This window comes from Phalangium opilio, unplaced genomic scaffold (assembly GCF_054372755.1).
Source record: "Phalangium opilio isolate 3A_F unplaced genomic scaffold, DU_Popi_V2 ptg000009l_1, whole genome shotgun sequence".
Classification (NCBI taxonomy): domain Eukaryota; kingdom Metazoa; phylum Arthropoda; class Arachnida; order Opiliones; family Phalangiidae; genus Phalangium; species Phalangium opilio.
This window is the reverse complement of record NW_028324146.1, coordinates 1634721-1656955: the sequence shown is the minus strand read 5'-3', so window position 1 is coordinate 1656955 and position 22235 is coordinate 1634721. Positions and strand designations below refer to the sequence as shown.

At 37.5% G+C, this 22235-nt stretch overlaps 1 protein-coding gene across 2 annotated transcripts in view; it reads right to left on the bottom strand.

The window, feature by feature from the left end:
* Window positions 1-22235, bottom strand: part of LOC149713070 (thrombospondin type-1 domain-containing protein 7A-like) — a 205590-nt gene that overhangs the window by 77218 nt on the left and 106137 nt on the right. For both annotated transcript variants that reach the window (XM_089845524.1, XM_089845531.1), the window contains 2 exons: window positions 9610-9858; window positions 370-567 (listed from right to left, as the gene is read on the bottom strand). In XM_089845524.1, coding sequence (XP_089701650.1) covers window positions 370-567; window positions 9610-9858 — 447 coding nt within the window. The remainder of the gene's footprint in view (window positions 1-369; window positions 568-9609; window positions 9859-22235) is intronic.

The following is a 22235-nucleotide window of genomic DNA, read 5'->3' as shown; positions in this document are numbered from 1 at the left end:
TGTAATTCGGTGTTATTTCTATAGGATGTTTCACTGTGCAGATTGGTCTTATAATTAGTAGAAGAATCGATAAAAATCACTTAATTTCCACTTCACCCTCCCTTTAGAAGAAAAACGTCACGTGGAAAGATGTGTCATAGTTTAACTACACGAGCAGAATATGCAACACAACTTCGAAAATGTTGGGAAGCATAAATACGCTTTGTAAGTAAAGTGACCCAAATGGACTCATCAAATTATTCATTTCTCTACTAAAGCCTGTAAATCTCGAAAAGAATATCTTTGCATAACACGAACGCGTTTCTGGTCTCCGGTGATTAAGTTTTCCACCCTGTATATGTAGTTGATGGTTGTTTGTACGTGTCTCACCGGTTTGTTTACAAGTAGTTTCATCCAGTTTGTGTCCTCTCTTGTATTTGAATCCTTGTCCGCATTCCCCATGGATGGCAATGCAATCACTCCAGTTTGAACTGAGTACAGTCAAATTTTCAGGTGGACTGCATTGACGAACCGATCTCAACTCTTCGTTGTTCTTGCAATCGATTTTCGAGCTTGAATTGAATGAACCTTAAAAAAATGAATGAAAGTAGACATATTATTTTTGTTGTTTTATCGCTCAAGAGAAGAATATTGAAAGGTTAAGAAAATATTCATAGATAATAGGGAATTCCCTAAATCCTATAAGGTAACTTTTTACCAGAAGTGAGATGAGACCATAAGTACTGAGCTATATAACCAAATTCTTCACTTGGCGAAAGTGAATATTCTTGATAACACACTAACGGTTGGCCCTCTGGTGGCGGTTTCAGAATTTCCCCTCCAAAACGTGAGACGCTTGCGGTGGTAGACGACCGAACTAGATTCAAGCACCCTCGTCCGTGTTCCGCGGCTTTAGATTGAGGGGAAGGGGTTAGGAAATGTTTTTGGAACTCGAACAATTTTTTTCTCAGTAGTGTAGGCGCGATGGAAGCGGCATAAAACCCTCAAATTTGTTCACTAGTGCCAGGATCTATTACCAATGCTAGAGTACTTTACTTCTAGTCTCATCTCACTTCTGTTTTTACCATTTGGCCCTTTTGAAAACTGTAAAAATACCCAAATTTAAGGAGAGCTAAATAATAAGTCGGGTCCACGTGCTTTTAGGGTTCGTCTCCTACCAATTTAGACGGCTTAGGTTTGGGCTATTTATTGTTATCAGGAATAAATAGAGTTCATCTACTTGGAATCTTTAAACGGTCATAGAATCCATATCTGATTTAATACTAATGGAAGTGGCTAAAACCATGTTAAACCGCCAGCTCAACCTTCTTCGTGTTTCACTGGATATTCCAATGTATAGGATAGGACTACCGTAGAGTTCATGCCCTTTTTCGATGTCTGCTACATCGGTTTGTGGGCGTAACAGAACTTATGATGTTTATAATCTCTAACTGTTCAACCAGTCCATGACTTAGACGTTCGGTTATCTCATAATCCAATAACGGAAACAAATAATCTAATAATTTCAAGAAAAGATGACCTTTTTTCCAACCCTAAGCTTTTGCATACGGCTTTTGTTCTGGGTAACTTCAGTGATTTTGGCTTTTAGGTTCGTCGCGCATAGGTGGCAAACTACGTCGATGTCACGTGATTTCTAAGTTCAAATAAATGACGCATGACGTTGGGGGTAACGGTTTTTACACCTCCCTTTTAATTCAAAAATAAAGTCCAGAAAATGGCCTGCTAAAGGTGTTTCAATTAGAATATTATACAACAACAAGTCACGGAAATTATTTCGTATTAGCTATGTGTGTTTGGGGTCAGGACATATCCTTATTGGATATAAAATGTTTTCTACTTTGCTGTATATTATCTTTGCTTTGAGTAATGCTTTAATAATTTATCAATTCTTCAATAACTTCTGCAATTTCCCATCAATAAAGAGTAATAATTGCATATCTAAGTAAATACGTTTGTATATGTAGTCCTCCTCTTCACACGGAGAGGTATAATTTTGGCTTTCCCAACTTGTCACCCCACAAACATTATCTTACATATCTATGTGTTATATAACACACAGCTAAAAAAGCAAAACAGCGAACTTAATGCCCTATAATTTGAGACTATGCTAAAGACTTGACAATTCAAAATTTCAAACGGGCCTGTATTCAGGGACTAATTGTTTATAAACTCTATTCGATTGTGAATGCTATGCGATGAAAACTAAAACACACCACCCACTGTTAAAAAAGGTCGTTTTGTCTGCAAAATATTTTAGTTATCACCTATGATATAAATTGAAATTTAAAAAACGCTGAGTGCATATGGAGAGTATTGGCCATAAAATTGAAGCTAATTTCACCTAACGTCCTAACTTCCGGTTTCCTTTACCATTTCAAAGGAAACCATTGTTAAAAGTCTAAAATATATTGAATGGTGAAAATAATGAAAGTCCTGTTGAAATTAAAAAGCACTTGGCGTAAACTTTTTCTATTGTACTTCAGTAAGAGAAAATCGATAAACGTTTTACTCATTTTTCTTCTATCTCTCGAAAAAGGAATCTCCCTAAATTAAAACTAGGAAAGTTGTTCGGATCGATATAAAATTTTTCTAGTTTTTTTTTTCCGATAACCAAATTTTCTTATTAAATTTTTATAGAAGAGCAACACGTGGCTCATATGTATTAATCAAGGCCGAATAACGTAAGTTTCGAAAAATCAATCAACGCATAATTCCCAGCAGAAACTGCCAATGAAAAATTACAAAAGTTCATTACAGGTAGAATGACGTTTCAACCTATATTATTCTCATCAAGAAGTGATATCTAGTTTATTAGGGAGAAGGTATAAATTCGCCATATTTCTAGCTTTATCTCCAGTCCAAACGTAGGTACGGAGTTAATCCCCGCCTCTAAATTACAACCAGCATCTCATTGGTTCTTGAAAACTGACGTCAGCGCGACGTGAATGACGAAAATGACGTATTTTCCGACTAAGGAGAGGCGAAATAGCCCGGCCTCCTTTTACGGCCCCCCTTGTATTTTGAAAGGGAAAAGGCATGGCGCGCGAATACTTTGGCATCTTATACCTTCTCCCTAATAAACTAGATATCACTTCTTGTTCTCATTCAGTGACCCTAGATATATTTTATGAAAGCGTGCATGGATCGAGGAAAGTTTAAAACTAAATAAAATTTCCTTATGAATTTAGATACTGAGGTCATAAAGTCTGGTTTTCACTGGCCCAAAACGGTGGGAAATCCGTGTGCCGCGCCGCTTTTTTCAGAGGTAACTTTCCGCAAATATTCGGATTTTCAATGTGGCAAGCACGGAATTAGTTTTCTATTTTTACGGAAAGGAAAGCGGTAGCCAATAGGAAGTGAAGAATGCGTTACGTCATAGGCGTGGTTTTGGTCAGTTCGCAAGAAGGTTTTTCGACGCCATTTCATTTATGTGAAGGCGTTTGGGTTGTCAAGTTTAATTTCTAATAATGTATAGTCCCGAAGAATTTGTTGAAAAAGTTCGCTAATTATATTAAAAACGTTGAGCTTTATCATCTGAGAACCATTTCAAGTAACCCTCAATAGCCATGATTGACCCACTGACTTTCTTAACGGCGTATTGATAGATACCTTTGGACGTGATAGTCCAACTAGTCTTTTATCAATAATACAATATATTCGATTTTCCAAAGTGATTGACCAACTGACCTTCTAAACCCTAACATATCTAAATATATCTTGCGGATGTGATAGCCCAACTTGTTCTATGATATGGGCTTAAAGATGAAAAATAACAGAAGCATTTCTTAATCCATATAGTGTAGACATCTAACAAAAGCATATAGACATAACAGAAAGTGAGGCACTGGAACGGTTGAAAGCCTTCCGTGGCACACTCTCTATAAGCTCGGCCCATCAGCTCTACACTAATATTACCGTATCTTTTTCCTCTTCTCGACGAAAACAGAATTTTAATTTTTTGAGGCATTCGAAGCGATACACTGCTTTTAGTTCTTGAACATTACGATAGATTATAATGTAATTCGGTTGGCCATTGTACCAAGGCTTCATACGCTTACTATCCCCATAGTATTCCACGGGTGAAGGGGCAGAAACAAGATTTTTCGTTGGCTCAGAGACAACGTGATTCACATAACTATCACCTGCCCTCGTCTTACTGCGTTACCTTCTGTTTATTTCTATTTGCCTTTGCTAGGGCTCCATGGGATTGCAAAAAAATCTTAATTTAGCCATTTGGGTCACGTACTTTTAGGATGAAACGCACGTATACCCTTAACGGGTATCAAATTATGCGAATTTAAAGAACAAAAGCGCTTTGTCATGAAGTTTTTGGAGCTTCACGTTGAACTGCTTTTTAATATGGTTGGCGTCTGCTTTGCTGCTCCTAAGCCTCATTATCAAGGGACCACGCTGACTCAATTTCAACAGAAAAAAAACTACTCAATCTTAGAGCGAAAAGAAGGGGTATAACACTTTCCGGAGGTGGATTACATTCAAACTTTCCCGGTTATTCCCAAATATTTTGTGTAATTTTCTCAGACCCTTTATAGGTAAAAGGTCGTTAATGTTAAAATATATGCATACTGGTAATGTGCAACGATGGAACTTTTAAACTAAAGAAAAGCTAAAATAACATTAACGGCCTGCTTCTAAATGTAAAAGGAAAAATATTCAAAACAAATGATCTCTTACAAAATAATTACCATTTAAAGGGAGGGTGAAGAGTAGTTACCATTTAAAGGGAGGGTGAAGAGTAGTTACCATTTAAAGGGAGGGTTAAGAGGAAACTCAAGTGATTTTTTATCGATTCTTCTACTAATTATAAGACCATTCTGCATAGTGAAACATCCAAGAAATATCTCCGAATGATTTTAAAATTCAAATTAGGTTCAGATTTTAAGGATAATTTTAAAGAAGGACCTCTGACCAATCGCGTAACGCCCTGCCATTTTATTAACAAAATTCTCGTGGCACGCTCCATGTCTCGCGCCACGATTATCACGTCGCGCGCAAATTCGAGGGGCTAGTCACTTGAGTAATCAGGTGTACAAAACCGCCGAAATCGATTACTTGATTTCTAGAATTCTAAGAAAATCATAAGTAATCATAATCAATTTTGTGAGTAATCAGAAATCTCCGATAATCACTGGAAATCACATGGAATATTGAGAGAATCAGAAATAATCACATGATTTCCTAGTAATCATCTCGGTAATCACATATTTCGTCAAATAATCACGCATAATCAATCGAGGAATTCGAAAATCCAAAATAAAAATCGTAATCAGTTGAAATGGAGTAATCAGTGGAATTCAAATAGTAATCACGAGTAATCAGTGGAATTCAAGTAGTAATCTCGAGTAATCTGCGGCAATAACGGGAAATCATTGTAAAGATTATGGAAATCACCTAAAATAATCGTAATCACGGAAATCAAGAAATTCATTCAGTAATCAACGGAATTCACATAAAAATTCAGAAATCAGGTGTACAAAATTTTGGAGAATGACTAACCCCTCGCGCAAATTTTATCAAATCTCGTGATAAATTTCATTTGACACGGAACTTGCCACGAGAATTTTGTTAATAATAAGGCAGGGCGTTACGCGATTGGTCGGAGGTCCTTATTTAAAATTACCCTTAAAATCTGAACCTAATTTGAATTTTAAAATCACTCAGAGATATTTCCTGGATGTTTCACTATGCAGAATGGTCTTATAATTAGTAGAAGAATCGATAAAAATTCACCTGATGTTGCACTTCACCCTCCCTTTAATTAGTCTTAAAAACAAGGACTTTTTTTAAAAAAAAATGATCTCTTATTACAAAATAATTATCATTTGATTAGTCTTAAAAACGACGACTACTTTGTCGCCATTGCTTTAGTGCCTATACCTCTCTCAGTCTGCGAGAATTACACCAATCCCGTAGGGATAAGAGCTTCTGCTTAGCAGACGCCACTAAACCAATGGTGGCAAGGTAGTCCACGTTTTTAAGAATAATTAGATGCTAATTATTTTGTAATAAAAGACCATTCATATTTTTTGATATTTTTCCTTTTATATTCAGAAAAAGGCCGTTCTTTAAGGTCAAGAAGTTATATCAGTATTTCAGAGAGAAGGTATAAGATGCCTTTGTATTCGCGCGCCATAGTCCCAGTCCCCCTTTCAAAATACAAGGGGGACGTAAAAGGAGGCGCCGGGCTATTTCGCGGCTTCGCCTCTCCACAGTCGGAAAATATGACTGATTTTCGTCACTCGCGTCGTCGCGCTGACGTGAGTTTTCAAGAACCAATGAGATGCTGGTTGTAATTTAGAGCCGGGGATTGACTCCGGACCTACGTTTGGACTGGAGATAAAGCTGGAAATCTGGCGAATTTATACCTTCTCTCTGAGATACTAGATATAACTTCTTGTTAAGGTATAATGTTATGTTATCTGAACTTTTCCTTTAACATTGCAATTTTTGTAAACCCAAGAAATTTCCTAAAGCTTTATTCTCACTAGGCGTAGAACCTGATCATGACGGAAAATTGGCTGTCGACTGTAAAAAAATTCTTATCGCTGACAGTAAACAGTTCTCACCGGACGAAAATTTGACGAAGGGAATTTGAAAGGAATCACGATACTCTAACGTCACAGACAGTACAACCCTGTTGTTTCAAAATGGAGGACAGTTTCAACACCGCGTTTTCTGCCATAATCTTGGTCACTCTTTTATAATTGTACTTTACTAACGTATTTATTATACAAAGGGCGCGCAAAAACAATTTTGGTTTTAACCCCAGGCAACTGAAGCAACAGGGTTTGGCCCAAATTAACCCACATCGCTTACTTCTAGTGAAATATCGTCTTGTATACCGGTAATTGGGAATTATTTTTTTCCCTTACACGAGGCAACGTCAATCACATGTCGCCAACGCCCTACTTTCGTCCTTATTTCTATTTGTTTTTGGTAATACTTATAATACTAAATTTCGGGTATAGAAGTATATTGCAAAATTAAATATTTATTTTTGCTATTAGTCCCATCAGAAGTGAGATAAGACCTGAAGTACTGAGCTAACCAAATTCTTCACTCGGCGAAGGTGAATATTCTTGATAACACAAGAGCGGTTGGCCCTCTAGTAGCGGTTTCTGAATTTTCCCTCCAAAACGTGAGACACTCGCGGAGTCGCGGTGGTAGACGGCCGAATTAGATTCAAGGAGCCGCGTCCGTGTTCGGCCGCTTTAGGTTGAGGGGAAGGGGGTAGGAAATGTTTTTGGAACTCGACCAATTTTTTTCTCTGTAATGTAGGCGCGATGGAAGCGGCATAAAATGCTCAAATTTGTTCACTAGTGCCAGGATCTGCTACCAATGCTAGAGCCCTTCACTTCTAGTCTCATCTCACTTCTGGTCCCATCGATAATCTTCTGAGGACGCGTTTATTGAATCCTCGCCCGTTTGGACGAATTCATTCCTTAACTCCGACCACCCCTATCTCCTCCCCGATGTTGACACTTTAATTAAATTAGCTTTGTGTTTTAGTTTCTTAACTAAACTTAAAGGGTCAGCTGTAAAACACTCCAATCTCAACTTGAAACATTGGCCCGGACGGTAATATGTCGACTCGGAATCGTCCAAAGAACATCACCCTTAACTTAGTTTTTTAATCATCTCACTTTATGCCTAAGCTCAACCATCTCTTATATGAACGCTGAGTCTGTCAATCCCACTTTTTCGTTTTCAATTTCAGTAAGCTTTCCATTATCTGTCCGAGAAATATGATGATCGTCGTCTTAAAGCGAGTTGACGCGTTTGGCGATATGACTCGGAAAAAACTTGAAACGCGCTGATGACAAGTTTTCAAGCGACTACACACGTTTCAATGTTCGTCGACTAGAAAATCTTCCTATTTGTATTTATATTTTTGCTCGCACGAAGCAGATGGTCTAGGCCTGCTTTGACTTGAGCATCGTATCATGGTCGATGGCCAAAAAATGACACCAAATTCAAATGGAAATAACATAAAGTGAGCTGGGAGGGGAACTCCCGTATTATGGTGGGGTGGCGTAGTGGTTAGCGCTTTCGCCTCGCAGCAAGAGGATCCCGGACTGTGGCACCGGGTGAAAATCCGGGAGCAAATCATTATGCGTAGAGTTTGCAAGTTCTCTCCCCGCTTGTTAAAAGGAGTTTTCCTCCGCAGTCTAACCCAGTTTCTCCTTTCCATCAAAACTTGCAGAGGTTAACGGTAATAGTTAGTATAGGGCGCTGTAGGTTAGCTGTGGCATAGGGGCTAGCCACCACCCCTCTATGCAATGTAAAGGGACCCACCTGTAAACAAGCCACAGGCTTAGTGTGGAAATCCCTTCATAGACAAAGCTTAGATAATTATTATTATTAATGCTAGCTGCAACCAGGACTATATTTAGCAACCGGGTTAGCACCTATGATAATCACCAAGAATCAAAAATATTCTAACTCATTCCCGAATATCTTTTGAACTGAATGGGCTATAATAAGGGAGGAAAATTAAAAAAACACAAATTAGAATATTGAAAAAGAGCCATGATTGGTCGACCAATAAAGCAAGAGTAAGGCACTCAGTATCCTCACTACCCGTTATTTCTATTTGCCTTTGAATGGAACATTCGTCTTCACATTGGATACTTGCCGGCTATAGCTTGAATAGTGAACTACGAAAGAAGGAACTAAGGAATTTGACGTAATTATCGGTAGTCTAAATTTCAATATGGTCGCCAGAACCGAGTTAAGAGACATGAGGGTCTGACAATTCTACAGTATTTTAGGAAGCTCTATATTCAAAAACAAGAGTAAAATGGTAATTCCGCAAATATAGCTCGGGCTGGACGAATTTCGAATACTTTTATTCGAAAAAATAGGACTTTACTGGTCTATTTATTTGTTTGGAGAATAATAGGACTTTACTGGTCTATTTATTTGTTTGGAGAATAATAGGACTTTACTGGTCTATTTATTTTTTGGAGAATAATAGGACTTTACTGGTCTATTTATTTTTTGGAGAATAATAGGACTTTACTGGTCTATTTATTTTTTTGAGAATAATAGGACTAAATAGGTCTCTTTTTTGGAGAATAATAGGACTAAATAGGTCTCTTTTTTGGAGAATAATAGGACTAAATAAGTATTTATCTAGAAAAATTGGATTAAATAAGCCTACTAGTAAACTAGTTTCACGAGCTTAAGTTACAATGAAAATTGAAACTAAGTGAAATAAAGCTTCAATAATTAGACCATGCGTTGCTAGTGGCCTGAGACACAATCTCAAAATTTCCAAAATCCAGAACGATTTTTAAAATAATGCGAAAAATAGGATTTTATAGGACATTCTGCGAAAAAAAGGATTTTATAGGACATTCTGCGAAAAAAAGGATTTTATAGGACATTCTGCGAAAAAAAGGATTTTATAGGACATTCTGCGAAAAAAAGGATTTTATAGGACATTCTGCGAAAAAAAGGATTTTATAGGACATTTTCAAAATAATAGCGTGTTAGAGGACTTAAGTGAGCAGTTCATGGGGAATTTCCCGGAAGTCCCTGAATACCAAACGTGTGGCTACGCCTTCATATATATATGCATGTACAAACCCAATAATTCTTTCTTGCGAACAATTCCTTGACAGGACGTATGAAGGCAGGACGGAGCCTGCTCTTGCCATTGAGTCTCGGAGCATCCAGTGGAGCAGTTGACGAAGCACGTTCGAAAAAGGGAGAGCTGGGGTGATGACGCCTCAAACGTGAAATTGGAGTCATCCTCGATGCCGTTCCCTCGCCGCCGCAAACAAAGCCAAGGCTCAAGAGGTGCTCCATCCCCCGACTTCCTCTCGCACGAAATAGCTGGAAAATAATTCAAAGAACAATATAACCTCAATTCGCCAAGAGGGAAAAAGAGATCTCGTTGAAATGAAAAGAAGGGAAAATAGAAGGGAAGGAGAGAAGGCTCAATGTGCAGTCAAAACTTAAAAAAAAGTTAGGCAGAGGCATAAGTTTATCATGCCTCTAAGTAGAGATATGGCTGCTATTTCTATGGCAATAGTGCTTGTCTGGCTCCCTTTAATGATTCAACCCTATACTCTCTCCGTATCATTTATCACCTCAACTTCAATACAAAATTGTACCGCCTAGCCTAGCGTTTCTTTTATCCCTTTTAGAATGTTTCAGGACTGAAACCGCCTCTATCTCACGAGAGAGAGAGGGAATTGGGGTTGCTTAAGTAAAATTCGTTCACCCCCCCAATGTCTGCCTATACGAAACGGAAAAATCTCATTCATTCCATTGGATGATTTTTTTCATTTGACCCATTTATTAATCGTCTCGACAGGAATTTCAAATTTTTCTCTCTTCGGATCTAAGCGCTATACGAGTTCTGACGTCACAGTAGCCTGCGGAAGATGCCCAGTTGAAACTCATATTTGTGTACTTAGAGGCATGATAAACTTATGGCAGAGGTAAAGGATGGGATGGCTGGAAGATCATTTTCAGAACAAATACACTGGTGGGTATTTTTCTAGGATGGAGTTGGGGAATAGGAGGTCCAATGTCTAATTACAGGATGTGTCAAGACCTCTTGAAGCAAGTTTGCTTTTTGTTTCTTAAGTCAAAATAAATCTATGAATAAATTGAGTCCCTTAAAAGGAGAATGAAATGATCTGACAGCCATTTTTAATTGCTTTTGAAGCTATGATAATTTATGTAAAAACGTTTTGTGAAGTTTTTATTAATGACTTTGAATTTGATCTTCTTTAATCTATAGCGGAATAAATGCAAGTTTAAGGCGACATTTGAACTATACACTAGCTCGCCATAAATCTCTTAATCTCCCAAAACCAAAAAACCAACACCACAGGGGCAAAAGTCGAGTTTCGCTACTCTTTAAAGGGAATGAGAAGCTGCGTTTGAAAAACCTCTGATTTATATGACAAAAGATAGAATTAATTTCTGTGAATTCAAAAATATCAAGCTTTTAATTCTCCGATTTCTGCTTATTGCCTTGGCAATATGCATTTGAAAATGATTCATATGAAATTATTTGAAATACACTTTTTACCAAAGGCTAAACGTTTCCCGTACTCCGACGTCACAGATATATTTTTTCACGTGAGATGGTGCCACTCTCTGCTGTCAGACCCAGAGTTTAGACTGGCGAGAAGCTCGAGACCCGTATAGGATTACCGCGCTTTTCCCCCCCCCCCCTCACGTCATAGTGATGTCATCAAACGGGCGAACAAGCTCGATAAGACAAAATTATTGATATCGAAACTGAGTTTTCGTGATTTTTCAATGGATTTTAAAAATAGAAACTTTGGTTCAATTATATTAAAAACTTGATATTTTGAAAGTAGAGACTCGAAAGTGTAACATAATACCACTTTCGTGCTAAAATATGATATCAAATTGTAAATTCGCATTCCCTTCAAGTACCGAATGCTTTGAAGCAACGGATTTATACATCTCATCATTAAGTCTGCGTGTACCACAATGCTGGGCGAATATTTGTACGCGTCTGCTCGTGATACAACACGATTGACGAAGAGAATAAAAGGTGGTTACTCGGTAATTAGTGAATCTGTGGCTTAAAATAATTGCTTACGGGAAATCGCACGACGTATTTGTTTTTTTAATTAAGTGGTTCTGAAATTCGAAGACTAAATAGAGTAACTAATTAAAGATTTGTTTATCGACCGATAGTGGACTACATTTAAAGTCTAAGAATCGATTAAAATGTTCTAGCATCCGCATTTCTCCAATTCTTTGCCAATGAAGTGAAAGCCAAAGTCTATAATTATTCTCAAATAAAAGTGAAATAGCACTGGAACGTTTTTTAAATTTAACTCAATTAGTTGGGCATTAACATAACAACCGTTTCCTCATAACAAGTAAAACCTCAAGATTAATTCAACCATGAATATTATTAATAGGTTGTGACTATTCGCCAAGTGGAACTGATCTTCAATGTGGCATGCCAGGTACCAGGTATGTCGGGCCAAAGACCTGGCAAGACTGATTTTTCCATTTCAAATTTTCCTGAATTTTCCATGGCTTTCCCTCACCAATTTTAATTATCAGTCTTATCTGTAGGAAAGTCAGAATCTACTGTTTCAAAATGACTAGTACCACGAACTATTAATTAAATAAGTTTAAGCTGCAATATAGAAATATTACCCAATCAATATGAAATTCCCTAAGTTTCAAAACAATTTTAAATAGGGTAGGCAAAAAGCCGAGACTCGTGGAAGACAGTGAAAACAAAAAGAAAAAAAAACAGTTAAAAGAGGCAAAAAACGTTCCTAGAGGAAACTGATAATTAGTGTTAAATAGAAATTAGCATTTAGTTGCGGAGCATGATATCAGATGCCTATTTAATCGAGAAAATACCTTAGTGACGGCCACGCTGGTGAATGGTAAGTTAAAACAAGATGGCCCAAGGGCTGGGCCTTAATAGTAATTTTACACGGCTCACGTGACCCCCCGTATAGTTGATCTCCAATAAATCGTACAACTAAAAACATTTCTGAAACGCAATCGTGTATCCCCTTAATTTCTAATAACGTCACATTTCAAATAATATTAATGAAACTAAATTGTGCACCCCACTAAAGTATAATTTTTCAAAACCATACGAATCAAATAATGTATCTAAAACCAAATCCTGGATCCCCTAAACCAGAAATCACTATGACCGTAAACCGTCCCCTCTATTTTACGAAACCTAACCTAACCATTCAGCATAATCTCTGATGTATCACGCGCATGGTGCCGTTTCTTAAATTTGAACGGAATAAAATTCCGTGTAAAATTAAAAAAAGTGCAGTAGTGCACGAAAATTATCATCTTGTTTCCCTTCACTCAAAAAAGCCCGCGAGATTTAAACTACCTTTCTTTCCTCTCTCTCCGAGCGGGATGCCCCCTCTCCCTCTTCCCCCTCTCACTAATATACCAGGCAGGCAGTTCTCTCTCTACGCGGGGCTTCGTATCGCCACCGCGTACGCTAGCGATCTCTCTCTCTCATCGTAAGCGTACGTTTCGGTCCGGCACAGGGACAGGGACAGGGGTTTTGGTGCCGTTTCTTAAATTTTAAACGGAAAAATTCCGTGTAAAATTAATAAACGGAAAAATTCCGTGTAAAATTAAAAAGCCTTGGTTCCATTATTTACGGGAACAACGCTAAGTGAAAACGCTATAACGCTGGGAGGCAACTTAAAAAAAATTGTGACGTTTGACGTCCAGCTGCAAAGCAGTTTTTTTTCGGTCAAGTGAGAACCATGCTTAATGCATACACTACTCGCTTTATACTCTCCAAATAACAATAGTCTGGGGTTTACTATCGGATATGCATTGTAGTTTGTCGGTAACTTCCTTTAAATAAATATCATATACTTTTGGTTGAAGTTATTCAGCTGGGAGAGTTGGTTAGACGAGCGGTTGGTTCTTTAGCGGGGAAGAGGGCGAGTGGACAAGTAAATGGCTCTCAATTAGGGAAACACGTACTGGCAAGAACAAGTCGAGCAGCGCTGCCAAATAATCAGAATCCTTTGGGACGGAAAATCTTATTTTGTTAATGGATTCCAAGAAGCTTCATCCAAAGGCAAAGCGTCACAATAAATAATTCGCGAGCCATTTCTTTAGGAATGTCATTACAATCCTGACAACTGAAAGTTCTACAAAAGATATTCAAGCACGTGACTGAACTATTTTAAATATATTTCTTATAGCTTTAATAGACTTTCAAATAGAAATTGAAACATTCTCTAAGTAAAACCACGAGAGAGGACGTAACGTTGAACACAAAAAGTGGTATGAAATACGTATAAACAGAAGTAGGATAATGGACTAGAAGTATCGAGGTAACCAAATTCTTCACTTGGCGAAAGTGAATATTCTTGATAACACAAGAACGGTTGGCCCTCTGGTAGCGGTTTCTGAATTTTCCCTCCAAAACGTGAGACGCTCGCGGTGGTAGACGGCCGAACTAGATTCAAGCACCCGCGTCCGTGTTCCGCGGCCTTAGGTTGAGGGGAAGGGGGTAGGAAATTTTTTGGAACTCTACCAATTTTTTTCTCTGTAGTGTAGGCGCGATGGAAGCGGCATAAAGTCCTCAAATTTGTTCACTAGTGCCAGGATCTACTACCAATGCTTGAGCTCTTTACTTCTAGTCCCATATTACTTCTGATATAAATAAAAATATAACAGAAAGAGAGCAGACACTCGGCGAACGAAGTATTACATAGTGTCCGTTATTATGTTTACGAAGCGACGTGTGGACTCCCATATAGCATCTTTGCTCGACCAATCAGCGCTCCTCTGCCTTGTGACCGTATTTTTGCGAGATACGAGGTTCAAAAAAATTTGCTGGTTTGAACTCATTTAAATATTTTTTTTTACACCAGAAGGTGTTATTTTTCCACTTTTAAGTAATTCCTTCAAAAGTTATATTCAGAAAGACTTATCTTTGTCTGTCTTTTAGTAACGTCCTGATAACGTTTAACTTGAGTAACATGATAGGAAAATTCATAACAAGAATATCTTAGTCACTTCCCAGTTGTCTCCTGTGATGGGCCACTTTAACCATTATAATATATTACACCTTGGGTGGTATACTGGAGCCTGTTATACTTTTTGTCTCCGTCTCATCCAGGTTTTGACGCTAAACAAGCTAGGTTAGTGGAAACGCAGCTATATTAACGTATTTCATTGAATCTCATACTTATTTTTATAACGTTACTTATGCTAAACCGTAACCTCAAAACAGTTTTTGGATCGATACTCGGAAAACAGATTTTTGTAATGCGGTCTGTTAGTGGCTTATTTATTTGACTAAAGTGTCGATTTATTTCAATGAAATGTCACTCGGGAAAGTGCCCCTCCATTAGATCAATTGACGTCATTACCACTATATTCTATCGTCCAAGTAAAAATTAGATTAGAAGCTGTGTTATTTCTTCAACGTAAAAATAATACGCTCGGAAATAATACGCTTTCCATTAAATGAGTCCCGTTCTTAAACGACATAAGGCAAAACAAGTTGGGAAACCAAAATTAACCTCTCCGAGTCGAGACGCAATTTAAAGGTTTTTCTTAAATAATTAAATAAATATAATTGATATTAAATATTTTAATCGTCATTAATATAGTTTAATTTTAATTTTATCGTTTTAAGAAACTCTATTTCTAAAAACATTTTAAACATAGCTATTTTTGAAGTCTGAATTCAAGCGTATGCCTCTTTAACAATTTTTGGAAATTTAGGGTAAACAAGCCACATGCTTAGTGTGGACATCCCTTCTTAGACAAAGCCTAGATTATTATTATTATTATTATAATTCATTCACTTTAAGTGATATGAAGACTCGTAATTGCCTGAACCTTTTATGGAAGCCCTGGCATTGGGAGATTTGACGTTTCTCGTAACCCTAGCCGATCGCCGCGTACTTCTTAATCCTAACGATGATAATGGAGTAGAAGCCAAAAATTGCTCTCTGCGAACACGTTTGCTCTGAATTGCCAACTGCGAAAGCGGTGACAGACAGACACATACACAGACACGTCCAGTGTAATACCTCTCATTGACGTCATCGTCACTCGGAGTAGTAAAAATCAAACTGTTATTGTCACAATATTATTTATTCTAAAGGAATTGAAATACATAGTTTATCTGCTTAGTGGTAGATCCCTAACTTATGGTGTAGCGTAATAGTCGGGAATCTACGTTCCTTTAATGGTCGATTTTAAAGTCATTCGCTGTTCAATACAAATAAAGGAATACTAATTAAATCACGGTGTGAAATCTTGATTTGACAAATGATTTGAAGTAATTCTAAGGCTAAACAAATCAAGTTAGTATTGTTAAAAATAATATTAGACTGAAGTATATTATGAGTGCTTCATTTTTGTGATTAAGAGAAGTATATAGAGCTATTTCAGTGGGGGAAAAATTTCGTCTGCTACGAAAATTGGGCCTGCCTTTGAGTGTAGAGGGCGGCCATTTTGTGAGGGTTTCTCTATGGGCAAATAGCATTGCTGACGTAGCCATTACCCCCTCTGAAATAGCTCTATTGTTATCTTTAAAGGATAGGCCTGAAACATTAAAGGTCACGCAGGAAATATTTCGACAAAAAGTGTTTAATACACCTTATGCTTGAAGAAAAATCTTCCAATCAAATAGCCTTAGAAAATCTTATTAATTTGGTTTCGGTACCCATCCAAGCACTTAAAGCAGAGGCCATACTATAACAAATTTCGAGTTGAAGCAAACTAATGGAAAATGGTATAAATGCTTCTCTAAAACTGAAGGATTATACCATTTGAAAGAAAATAGAAATAAAATAATGAGACGGTATGGAGAAGGAGACATTTAATTCACATTGCCTCTAATCCAACGGAAAAAAAAATATTTACTGACTCCTTTCACTATACTATAAGCGATATCTAGTTTACTAGGGAGAAGGAATAAATTCGCCACATTTCTAGCTTTATCTCCAGTCCAAACGTAGGTCCGGAGTTAATGCCGCCTCTAAATTACAAACAGTATCTCATTAGTTCTTGAAAACTCACGTCAGCGCGACGCGAATGACGAAAATTACGTATTTTCCCACTGAAGAGAGGCGAAATAGCCCGGCCTCCTTTTACGTCCCCCTTGTATTTTGAAAGGGGGACTGGGACTATGGCACACTCGAATACTTAGGCATCTTAAACCTTCTCCCTAATAAACTAGATATCGCTTCTTGAGAATACTAAGTGAAACACTCGTGTGAATACTAAAGGGAATACGAAGGCATACGAAATTACAATTAGCAACCAACCAGGTTTACACTGCGAATCACAAAGGAAGGCAACAATGCCACAAAAGCCGAATCGCCAGTATTTTCTATAACATAATATTAAAGTAAAACGCTAATTAGTCTACTAAAGAAGCTAGAGATAAAGAGAAATTTCATCAAAAAAGCTTTCATTCATCCCGCAACTTCGTTCTCTGTTAAAAGGGAGGAGTAGACATGGAGACGTATTATACGCGCTTTTAAGACTGACAAAATGTCACCATACAGTACACTCGGGCGAAAAGGGTGACGGAGAAAAAGCTAATGAGAATTTTGATTAGAAAAAAAAGTTGGGAAACCAAAATAAACCTCTCCAGATCGAGACGCAGTTAAAGGCCGACCTCCATCGAAAAGGGTTCTAGCGAAATGAAAACCGAGCATCGAGACTGACAATGAAGCGACCGTGCCGATTTTCGAATCCCCGCTGGGTCAAAAGTTGGAAGGGTTCTAGCTAACTGAAAGCCGTGCTATATATGGTTCTAGCGAACTGAAGATGAACAATAGAAATCCTTTTAAATTTATTTCCTCTCGAATTTTTGCTTTCCCTTGTAGGAAATTGACTATTGCGTATCTTCAGTTCGCTAGAACCACATTGCACGGCTTTCAGTTAGCTAGAACCACATTGCACGGCTTTCAGTTAGCTAGAACCCTTCCAACTTTTATCCCAGCGGGGATTCGAAAATCGGCACGGTCACTCCATTGTTAGTCTCGATGCTCGGTTTTCAGTTCGCTAGAACTCTTTTCGTTGGAAGTCGGCCTTTAATAGGTTTTTCTTAAATAATTAAATAAATATAATTTATATCAATTATTTTATTCGTCATTAATTTACCTTAATTCTAGTTAAATTGTTTTAAGAAACTTTATTCCTAAAATCATTTTGAACATAGCTATATTGATGACGTTTGAATTCAAGCGTATGACTCTAAGAATATTTGGAAATTGAGGGTAATATTCTTGACAAGGCATCAATGGTTGGCCCCCTGGTAGCGGTCTCTGAATTTTCCCTCCAAAACGTGAGACGCTCGCGGCGGTAGACGGCCGAACTAGATTCAAGCACCCGCGTCCGTGTTCCGCGGCTTTTGGTTGAGGGGAAGGGGGTAGGAAATGATTTTGGAACTCGACCAATTTTTTCTCTCAAGTGTAGGCGCGTGGGAAGCGGCATAAAAGCCTCAAATTTGTTCACTAGTGCCAGGATCTACTACCAATGCTAGAGCTCTTCACTTCTATTCTCAGATCTTACTTCAGCTATAGGGTAGTTCATGGTACGATTTGGAGAAAAATCTGATGCCGCTTGCAACGTGATAAGTTCTAACGTAGTTCCATCAAATATTTCCCTTTTCTAGGGAAGCTTGTACTAAATAAAGCGAAGTTTCTATTATTAGTCCAAAGTTGGAGTGTTTGGTGAGTATGTCATTCTAAAAAAGGGCGGACGTTTCCATTTCTACTCCATGTCAAATTCTCCCTGGTGTTATTTCTATTTGCCTTTGTATCTTTGATGAAAGCGTAGTTTTTTTTTGGGCAAATGCAGTCTTCTTTATTTTTCAATGCTTCCGCTTTACCGAACTTATTTGATAAAAGAGAGCGGCCGACTAATTGACCTTCTCATTAGTGTACGTACGAAAATGCGAAGATCTCAAATGCTCTATATTTAATCAGCAGAAAATGAGCTCATTATTTAACAAATGTTCGGGAATTTAAAGGTTTATGTAACTAAGCCAATGGCGATGGATGTGTGAATTATTAAGGAACATAAATTGCTCATCACAAATGAGATTCTTTACAAGGGCGAATGCTAGTTACATTCAAAGACTACCAAAAGGTACGAGTTAAACCTTTAATTACCATATCAAATTTCTGTGAGTGAAGATTGAGATTAGACTTAGTAGTGAAAGCAAATATTTTTACCTCAAAAATTCATTTTTGCTATAATTACAATTAAAGGAATAGCGACGTGATTTAAAAATTATCTCAAATCTAAAGAAAACCTTACTTTTTTGAGAGTTTAAACTCTTCTGATTCCAAAAATATGCTTGATAAATATTTAATTATGAGGGAAAACACAGAAAAAACACTTTGAAAACTTGAAATTTGGGGGGCAAAAGGAAATTTGCGGAGAATATTTTTGGCGGGTTTTTCTCCTTGATACGTCACTCACGGCATCTCGCGGAAAAGCCAAGCGCGAGCGAACGAGACTCCCGAGTCTACTAATGCCGCGCGAATCTGAATAAAATAGGCTTAACAAGGCGCGGAGACACTAACAGGCGTTACGTGAGCGACATCAAGAGAGAAAATTTCTCCTTACTACGTCATCAAACGAAACAAAATTTTAACTAAGACTTTTCCAAACACAATACTTTTGATTGCAATTTTCTAAATTGCTTCGAAACCAAATGAAAAAGTAAACATATCATATTAAACTAGATTTTTCAAGGATTTTTTTCGCATATTAAGTTTGTGGATGACGAAAATTATGTCACTAACACTTTAATCATTACTTTCCTAATTAAATTATTTTTAGAAACTGATGATATAATTGTTAAATTTTTAAGGAAGCAATGTTGGGTATTCCAGGACCCGTTATTGTTACGGCTACTATACATTTTTCACACCACCTACATTTGTTTTTTCTGAATTTTCAAGTTTTTGCCTCTGTATTTCACCATCTATTGTCAGCACCATAAGTTTATCATGCCTCTAAGTACACAAATATGGGTTACAACTGGGCAGCTTCCGCAGGTTACTGTATAGCGCTAAGATCCGAAGAGAGAAAATTTTTAATTTCCGGTCGCGGTGCAGCCACCAAACGGTCGAGACGATTACTAAATGGGTCACATGAAAAAAAAAATCATCCAATGGAATAACGGGGATTTTTACGTTTCGAACGAATTTTACTTGAGCAACCCCAAAATCCCTCTCTCTCTCTCGTGAGATAGAGGCGGTTTCAGTCCTGAAACATTCTAAAAGGGATAAAAGAAACGATAGGCTAGGCAGTACAATTTTGTATTGAAGTTGAGGTGATAAATGAGACGGAGAGAGTATAGGGTTTCATTAAAGGGAGCCCCAGACAAACACTATTGCCATAGGAGTAGCAGCCATATCTCTACTTAGAGGCATGATAAACTTATGTCAGAACGAATAATTTGGATCAAAACTACGTGCCTACGTTACAGTTAAGGCGTTCCAAGATGGATAATTATATTTGCCAGTGCTGACACGCGAATGTGGATAACAACATCTACCTGATAAGCGCCCTCTAGAGATAGCCCTGGATTGGGAAGTTGCCTACAATCTAAGCCTGAAACGTGAAATTCTCAAGTGATCATTCATCCACGTGATAACTTCGCGTTAGTCGACTCGAAAGTATTTAGGATCCAGCCTTAATTAGTTTCCCACAAGTAATTTGGAAATATTTGCGACCTAAATTGCCTAATTGTGTTTCTAATATTACAAGCAAATTGGAAAGTCGTAATTTAGCTCCAAATATCTAATCAATAGAAGGCAATAAACTACCGTGTCAAATGTTCTGATTGAATATCCTTATATGATCCGCGAACCATTAATGAGTAAAGCGTATTTAGCACAACTTTAAGTAAAACCCGAAGATTATGATAATATCCTTCTAAGTTAAATATTAGGTTGCTCACCTTAGTTCGAAATATGAATCTAAATTCTTCATTGCAAAACCAGTATTCATATTGTAAATCAATTATGAATTAACGTAATTGTTTTAGGTGCTATTTATTTTTATTGAATCTTTTGGTTAGATTGTGTGGACAACAAAATTAATTATGAGATTTTAACATTGTGGTTTTTACAGTAAAATAAAACTTCTTGAAGTTGCTAATACACCTAAAAATAAATTCATTCAAAATTTACAACGGCCATGCGAGTTTCTAAACCGGGCTTTCACGAATGAGGGGTGATGTTATTGGTTCGCTTAGAAATGCGCAGAGGCAGAATTTTAGTATCAGATTTTCTCAGATATCATGGCGGAGAAACTGTCGTTAGCGGTTGTCTAGGTTCTATAAGACAAATTAAAGAAACAGGCTCAAATTTTTAAAAGAAGCGTTTTAGAAGAGGAAAGGAACTAAAAATGGACAATACAACACTCGGGTAGCAAACAGTTACCCTACTCCCGTAATAACCCGTTACTCTAAACTAAACTTAGGCTTAAGACTTCTAGAGTAAATAAGCAGACGAATGTTTTCGGCCAATGAAAAAATATCACCTTTGAGTTTGTATTTCTGTTCGCTAGATGGCGATCGCTTCATTTTCAATCTGCCCCTTAACTGACGTATATATGTGGCCAGCTTGTTCATTTTATTTTTAGGTCTATTCACAGTTTTATTATACCATAAGATGAATTTTTTTACTCCTTCGTAAGCTTTCATTTTTTTAACCTTAGCTTTACTTATCCTTTACTTCTTTGGCATGATTGTTTAATAAAGGTCTTCGGAAATTTTCCAAAACAATTTCTTACTATCTGCGACCTCGGCTTCACCGCTCTACGTCTATGCCTTGACCTAATATGGTAGCGAGCGACGGGGTCACGAGGCTGAACTCATTTTTATTTCACGGTACTAAAAGCACCACCAAGCGAGAAAACATAGCGAACTAAATTAGTTAAAAATATTCTCGCTTTGCAACAGGCACGGGCCTAGATCATCTCGGAGGCTCCGATTTATCTCGTATGTTATTCGGTTTAGTAACCTTACTCCCAATGTTCTGATGTTGGGAAGAATCGTGCTACAATAACCCTGCTTTGTAGTATACACTTCTCAGGAAGAGAAGTATTATACACTTCTGGTATACAGATCGAAAGATATTTTACAATCCCTCAAAATTTTAGGATATTTCAGCCATGCAGTAATGCAGCCTACACCTTCCTTAGATAATAACGTTGATTTTATCTTTAAACCAATTTCGTTAATATTTACTATACTGGTTGATCCTAAAGACAGCCTTATGGTACGTTTTTCGGATTGAACATATCCTACATCCTATAAAATGGCGTCCGGAAAAGTTACAAATATGTCCTTAAAGTCAGAAACGCCGGGGCCATTATCTGTTGGTTAGAAACTAAATCCCCCTATAGAGAAAGGTTGCTCGCTGTAAATTCAAACTGAAGTTAATACTAGAATCGATATTGATCACAATTATTGGAAAATAAGCAAACAGAGTTTCAGCCAGCAACGCGAAACTTATAATGACATGATGCGTCTAATGGCTAAATTATTACATCTTTCAGGGTATCTGATCGATTGGCCACAGAAGCTATCATATCATGGACATTGTAATGCTAAAGAGGACCAGAAGAGAAATATTTTTTTACGATACGCGCAAGTGAGCTTAAGGGCATTACATTCACTTCATTTACTTGCCCCTCTTTAGATTTACTTT